Source organism: Artemia sp. Qi Xiang Cuo, chromosome 15, assembly GCF_049724085.1.
Source record: "Artemia sp. Qi Xiang Cuo chromosome 15, ASM4972408v1, whole genome shotgun sequence".
NCBI classification, from domain to species: Eukaryota; Metazoa; Arthropoda; class Branchiopoda; order Anostraca; family Artemiidae; genus Artemia; species Artemia sp. Qi Xiang Cuo.
The window spans coordinates 57,764,777-57,772,325 of record NC_142808.1 but is presented as its reverse complement, the minus strand read 5'-3'; the positions used below and the strand labels follow the sequence as shown (position 1 = coordinate 57,772,325).

Sequence of the window (7,549 nt, the reverse complement as noted above, 5' to 3'; positions counted from 1 at the left end):
TATTTGTAATAGATTTTGTGTGTTAGAGTTTTTTTTGCTTTAATTTTTATTATTGTGCTAGTTTGTGTGTTTGCGTGTGTTTAAGTTTTTGTGTGTGTGTAATTTTTTGCGTGTGTTTGTAAGTGTTTGTTTTTTTGTGTGTGTGTTTGTTTGTGTGTGTACTTTTTTTTTTGAATGTCATTTTTTGTGTGAATGTAATTTTTCGTTTGCATGTGTAAGTTTTTTGTGTGTGTGTGTGTGTAAGTTTTTGTGTGTGTGTGTGTAAGTTTTGGGGTGTGTGTGTAAGTTTTGGCGTGTGTGTGTTAGTTTTCTTGTGTGTGTGTGTGTGTAATCTTTTGTGTGTGTGTTTCAGGTTTTGTGGGAGTGTGTAAGTTTTTGTGTATGTGTAAGTTTTTGTGTGATTGTAAGTTTTTGTGTGCATGTAAGTTTTTTAGTGGTTGTCTAAGTTTTTTGGTGTGTGTGTGTAAGTTTTTGTGTGTCTAAGCTTTTGTGTGTGGATGTAAGTTTTTTGTGTGCTTGTGTTATTGTTTGTGTGTGTGTGTTTGTTTGTAAGTGTTAGTTTTTGTGTGTGTAAGTTTTTGTGTGTGTGTAAGTTTTGTGTGTGTGTGTGTGTGTATGTTCTCTTGCTGTGGTGTCTTTGTGTGTGTGCATGTATTTTGTTGTGTTAATGTTAGTTTTTTAGTGTGTTTGTTAGTTTTTGTGTGTGCGTGTAAGTTTTTGTGTGTCTAAGCTTTTGTGTGTGGGTGTAAGTTTTTTGTTTGTGTATGTGTTAGTTTGTGTGTGTTTGTGTGTTTGTGTGTTAGTTTTTGTTTGTTTTAGTTTTGTGTGTGTGTGTTTGTGTTTATGTTTTTATGGGTATTTGTATTTTTATGTTTTTGTGTGATTGTTTTTTTTTACGTGTTTGTTATAGTTTTTGTGTGTTTGTTTGTGTTTGTTTAATTTTTTTTTTTTGTAAGATTTTGTGTGTGTAAGTTTTTTCGGGTGTGTGAGTAATTTTTCGTGTGTGTGTGTGTATTTTTGTGTGTGATTGTTAGTTTTCGTGTGATTGTCTTTTTGTGTTTTTGTGAATTTTTTTTTTTGTGTGTGTTTTTGTGTGTGTGTGTGTTTGTGTGTTTTTGTATGTGTGTGTGTGTAATTGTGTGTGTGTGCGTAAGTTTTTTGTGTGTGTGTGTTTTAGTTTTTGTGTGTGTGTGTGTGTGTTATTTTTTGTGCATTTGTGTAAGTTTCTGTGTGCATGTAAGTTTTTGTGTGCTTGTTAGTTTGTACGTGTGTGTGTTAGTGTGTGTTTGTGCGTGTTATTTTTTGTGTGTGTCTGCGAGAGTGTGTGTGTTTAAGTGTTTGGTTGTATTTGCTTTGGTGTGTTGCTGTTAGTTTTTTGTGTGTGTGTGTGTTAGTTTGTCTGTGTGTGTAAGTTTTTGTGTGCATGTAATTTTTTGTGTGCATGTAAGTGTTTGCGTGTGTGTGTAAGTTTTTGTGTGTGTGTGTTAATTTTTGTGTGTGTAAGTTTTTGCTTGTGTGTGTAAGTTTGTGTGTGTGTTTTTGTGTTTTTGTGTGTGTGTTTGTTTTTGTGTTTGTGTGTTTGTTTTGTTGTGTGTGGTTTTTTTTTGGTTTGGTTTTTTTTTTGTAATTGTGTTTTTGTCTTATTGTTTGCGTGTTTGTTTATTTTTTCTTGTGTGTGTGTGTGTGTGTGAGTTTTTGTGCATGTGTGCGTGAGTTTTTTTGTGTTCATGTGTTAGTTTTTGTGTATGTGTGTAAGTTTTTGTGTGTGTGTGTAAGTTTTGGCGTGTGTGTGTTAGTTTTCGTGTGTGTGTGTGTGTGTTTTTTAATGTTGCGTTTGTTTGTGTGTGTGTAAGTTTTTGTGTTCATGTTTGTTTTTATGTGCTTGTTAGTTTTCGTGTGGTTGTGTAAGTTTTTGTGTGTGTGTGTTTTTGTGTTTGTGTGTGTGTGTGTGTGTGTAATTTTTTGTGTGTGTGTGTGTGTGTGTGTAAGTTTTGGCGTGTGTGTGTAAGTTTTAGTGTGTGTGTGTGTAAGTTTTAGTGTGCATGTGTAAGTTTTTGTGTGTGTATTTTTTGTAGTGTGTGTGTAAGTTTTGGTGTGTGTTTGTGTGTGTTTATGTTTTGTGAGTGTGTGTGTGTGTGTGTGTGTAAGTTTTTGTGCGTGTGTGTGTGAGTTTTTTGTGTTCATGTGTAAGTTTTTGTGTGTGTGTGTGTGTAAGTTTTTGTGTGTGTGTAAGTTTGTGGGTGTTTGTTTGTGTTTTTGTGTGTTTTTGTGTTTAAGTTTTGTTTGTGTTTGTTTGTGTGTGTGTGAGTTTTTGTGTTGATGTTATTTTTTTTGTGAATGTTAGTTTTCTTGTGATTGTTTAAGTTTTTGTGTGTGTGTGTGTGTGTGAGTGTTTGTGTGTGTTAGTTTTGTCGTGTGTTTGTAAGTTTTGTTGTGTTTGTGTGTTTGTTTGTTTCAGTTTTGTGTGTGTGTGTGTGTGTGCTAGTTTTTGTAAGTATGTGTGTGTTTTTTTTTGTGTTCATTTGTAATTTTGTGTGTGTGTGTGTGTTTTTTTGTGTGTTTGTGTGTGTTTCTGTTTTTGTGTGTTTGTGTATAAGTTTTTGTGTGTTTGTGTTTGTTAGTTTTGTGTGTGTGTGTGTGTGTGTAAGTTTTTGTGTGCTTGTTAGTTTTTGTGTGCATGTTAGTTTTAGTGTGTGTAAGTTTTGGCGTGTGTGTGTAAGTTTTCATGTGTGTTTAAGTTTTCGTGTGTGTGTGTAAGTTTTTGTGTGTGTGTGTAAGTTTTTGTGTGTGTGTAAGTTTGTGTGTGCATGTATGGTGACCGGGGGAGGACCTTTGGGGCCCCGGGAGGGCGTTTGGGGATCCGGAGGCCCGTGAGGATTGAGTGGTCTTTTGGGAGCCCGGGGGGACCTTTGTGGACCGGGGAGGGCCCTTGGGAGCCCGGTGGTCTTTTGGGCGCCCTTTGGGCCTTTGGAGGGCCGGGGGGGCATTGGTGGCGCGGAGGGACATTGGGTGACCGGTGACGGGCCGTTGGGACCCCGGTGGTCCGTGTTGAGCTGGTCGGGGCTTTGGGAGGCCGGGGGAGGGCCTTTGTGGCACAGGGTGGGCGGTTGGGGGTCTGGTGGACCTTTGGGGACCGGGGAGGGCCTTTGGGGCTCGGGTATGGCCTTTTTGGGGTCTGGGGGCCCTTTGGGACCCCGTTGGTCCTTTGGGAGTCCGGTGGACCTTTGGGTGGGCCTTTGGGGGGCCGGGGGGGCAGTTGGGAGCCTGGGGGACCTTTGGGGACCGAGGGAGGGTCTTTGGAAGCCGGGGTAGGGCCTTTGGGTGGCCCGGGGATTGCCTTTGGGGGTCTGGGTGGGCCTGTGGGGGCTCCGGTGGCCCTTTGAGACCTTGGGGGGACTTTGGGGGGCGGGGGGTGGGCGTTTGGGGCACTGGGTGGGCCTTTGGGGCACAGGGTGGGCCTTTGGGGCACAGGGAGGGCCTTTGGGGCACAGAAAGGGCAGTTGAGGGCTTGGGGGACATTTGGGGACCGGTGGAGGGCCTTTGGGATCCAGTTGGTCTTTCGGGAGCTCAATGGGCCTTTGGGGGGCCCAGGGATGGCCTTTGGGGGTCTGGGTGGGCCTTGGGGGGTCTGGGGGGGCCTTTGAGGACGGGGGGCTTCCTTCGGGGTTGGGGTGGGGTATGAGAAGCCTTTGGGGTTGGGGTAGAGGACCTCACAACACTGTTAAAATACAACTTGTGTATTATAACGACCACACTCAAAACCTCTTCCAAAATCTCTTCAAAAATCACCTTTTAAAATGTCTCTAGCTGTTTCGCCAAAATACTTCCATAAAATAGCTAAAACGGTTTCGCCAAAATTAACCCTAAACGGAATTTCGGCATGTTCCTTTTGTTTGGCATCTCTGCGCCAATGCATTTCAAATTATTTGGAAACCTTTTCGTGCGCTAAGATCAATACGTCTGCTCGGAAACGATTCTCTCGTTAGAAACAACAAATTAATTTCCCTTTCGTGAATCAATTCTCTATAGAACAACAAATTAATTCCCCTTTTGTGCCAATCAATCAATCATGACATCATGTGTGATCTAACTGTTTCTCGGTGACAATTCTCTTTGGAAATGCAAGGACATTAATTAACTTGACGTCATCTGTCAGACATTAATTAAATGTTTCCGGGAACCTCATAACATCTGGCTCGAATAACAATAACAAATACTATTTCTGGATCATAACATCTGCCTCGAACAGGAAGGAAGTGTCATTAACTTTGCTTCGAACGACAACAACATTCAACCCTGCTGCCACCTACAATTTAGTTTAATATTGACAGGGGTCCATATAGGAGCATAGAGTCATTAGGGAGAATGCTTGCGTAATCGTTCAATGACCTCTTTCTCCATGTGTGTTTTTGGCACGCTCTTATTGACTGTCAATGTTATTGTTATTTTTCTCCCTAGGGAGGCTATACCCTTATATGGTGTGGGCGTGGGAGTTTTAAAAAAAGTGTCCGGATCGGGATTCGAAGGGGTATTGTGGGCGTGGGAGCTTTAGGGTCACCTCTACTAGTATTTCAATGTTTCTGTCAAACAGGAAGTGGGGTATCTATTTTCTCTTGTGTACATGCATATGTTTTCCAAAATCATTTTACTAGCATTTGTTTTTGTTATAGGAGCTGCATATGCTTCACCAGACGATGTCGAAACGATCAGAGAAACTTCCAATTCTACTCTATCACCTGAGCAGCAACAGCTACCTTTAATTATTTCATCCAGAATATCCAATTTAACATCTGTGTTGGACTCTCAAGATCTGGATTGTAATGATGAAGATATATTTGAAAATAATAGCGTTGTAATATTAGTTTGAAAAAGGAAATTCATCAATTCACGCATCCCCTCACCCAAGTAAATGTGCTCATCTTCCATTATCTCACTCTACTCCATTGAAGTATTGATCTACTATATGCAATATTGGTCCCTCCAATGTCAAATTTCAAAAGAGAAGAAGATACCTGCAGTAGCTAAGGTCACTGACAGAGAATACTCCTCTGAAACTATAATCTCACATGTTTTGAGTCAGAAACCTGGAGCTCCATAAAGTTAAGCAGTCTTATTCGCATCATTGTCTAAAATAATCAGGTTTAAGGTATGGAAAGGTCATCATTCATTAAATTCAGAAAGGAGTCTGCTTCTGACGGTAACATCGCTTTTCACACCACTGACTGTTGGGTATCGGAAGGGCAAACAGAGAAAGGGGTACAATGTCAATCTCGTCCATTTATAATCAGCAAACATAAAACTTAAGAAATTGAATTTTAGTTGATGTATTTCCCCAAAGAAACTAAAAGTGATTTTGTAAAGCCAAGATAAAAAAAGTAAAATAAAAACCGAACTGAAATTACTTGAATATATTTTAAGTATGTTATTTGTTACGCTTGAAAAGGCTTGAGGATTATTTTTGTTGCTATGTTTTAGTTGGTCTAATGAAAAATAAGAACATACCACCAAAAAACGCATCCAGCTTAGCACAAGTGATACTCTGGTCTTTTGGAGGCTGGTCTTTTGAGATGTTTTTTGGGTCTCCTCTGCTTTTTTTTTATTTTTGTAGTTTGAAATATTATATGACTTTAATTGTGCTGGTCTGTTTTAATTGACTTTCTGTAACTGCTATTGTATGATAGAGTTAGTATGAGGTCATGTTTGAAGGATGTTATTAACTTTTGAAAGGTAAATGCCTTAGGCTATGGTAAATAATGAAAAGAAGGGGAAAGGTGCACCCCGGATAAAAAAAAAGCTGCTAAAATTTTCGTTTTGCTACTTTTTGCTTTCTTGGAAAGGGGCTAGGTTAGGAAAAGGAAATTTTCAGGGATTGATCTATAGACTTAAGTATGCCCTTGGAAGGTAGGCTATTTGGTAAATTTCTACAAAATCATATTATTGACTTATGCATAAGGTGAATATACCAATCGGTGCCTTTTTTATGCTGATTACGAATACAGTAATCATTTCTATTGGAAATGAATTTCAGCCCCCCCCCTATATATGCCAATTCAGGGTATATATTTCTACACCCAACCAAAACCCTTATTTGTCATATATAGGGGGGGGGGCTGAAATTCATGTCCAATAGAAATGATTATTATATTTGTAATCAGCATAAAAAGGCATCGAATTGTGTATTTACTTTATTCCTAACTCAATAATATGATTTGGTAGAAATTTACCGGCTATTTTAAGGAACCTACCTCTGCTCCTTCTCCATCTTGATGTTAGCCTATCTTGATGTTGGGTAAATATTTACCAAATCATATTATTGAGTTAGGAATAAAGTGAATACACCATTCAATGCCTTTTTTCATGCTGATTACGAATATACTAATCATTTCTATCGGAAATCAATTTCAGCCCCCCTCCCCTAACCTAACCCCCACCCCCATATGTGCAAATATATATCCTGAATTGACATATAAAGGGGGGGGGGGGGGCTAAAATTCATTTCCAATAGAAATGATTGTTATATTCGTAATTGGCATAAAAAAAGGCATCGAATGGTATATTCACTTTAGTTGTTACTCAATAATATGACTTGGTAAATATTTACCACCTACTGACCTTTGATGATCTTTAAAAATCTTTGCCTTATAAAAGTGAATATAAAATTCTAGTTTAGCTACTTTTTGCTATCATGGAAAGAGGTTAGGCTAGAAAAAAGTTACAGGAATAGCTGCGTTTTTTTTGCGTGGTTGGTTCCGGGGTTTAATCGTGTTTTGCCATTTTTGCGTTTTCGACAAAACACGTAACAGCATGTTTTAACAAAACTTCGTTTTTTTGCGAAACACGAAACATCATGTTGCCTGTTCGACTGTCTGTTTCCTCAAACATGGAACTTGCTCTTTCTGCGTGTTGCGTGTTCGATTGGTCCCTGTCCAGATAGAAAAAAGTTATCTGTAGATGACAAAAGAAAGGATAAGATGGAAGGGAAGAAAATGGACATAGATCCTGCTGAATATACGTTTTTGAATAGAGGCCAAGGTGAAACATATGTGTACAAGAAAACAGGCAAGTAAAAAGCTCAGAATTTTATTTAAGTGAGTCCAGGTTCATTTTATCCAGATTTTCCCCCAGTAGTCCAGGCTGTATATAGCTACCCTTTACTTCTAGGTTAACACAGTCAGAAGCACTAACTTTAGAAGGCGCCTCATATAGACAAGGCAGTGCAGTTACTCAATGATAAAAACTTGGAGGCACCTTGTCTGATTACAATGCCTAGGGATAAGTCAATAATATGATTTGGTAAAAATTTACCAAGCATTTTAGTAGATACCAGTCCTCTAGAAAATGTGCAATTAGCCTATAGACTAGACCAAACTAATATATTTTCTATGTATTTCACTTTGTAGCCTATATGTTGTGTCTTTGCCACTAAGTGTATTTGAACAAAAGAGTTAGACTACATAACCCAGAAATGGAAAAATGCATAGGAAATATGTTATTACACATATTATGAAGTAAGAATGGTAAATATCTACCAAATCATATTATTGACTTA

At 38.9% G+C, this 7,549-nt stretch overlaps 1 protein-coding gene across 1 annotated transcript in view; it reads left to right on the top strand.

The window, feature by feature from the left end:
- Window positions 1-4,760, top strand: part of LOC148943906 (uncharacterized) — a 49,239-nt gene extending 44,479 nt beyond the window's left edge. The window contains exon 5 of the mRNA XM_089101277.1: window positions 4,671-4,760. Within this exon, the coding sequence (XP_088957403.1) occupies window positions 4,671-4,760 (90 nt within the window). The remainder of the gene's footprint in view (window positions 1-4,670) is intronic.
- Window positions 4,761-7,549: the final 2,789 nt, after the last annotated feature.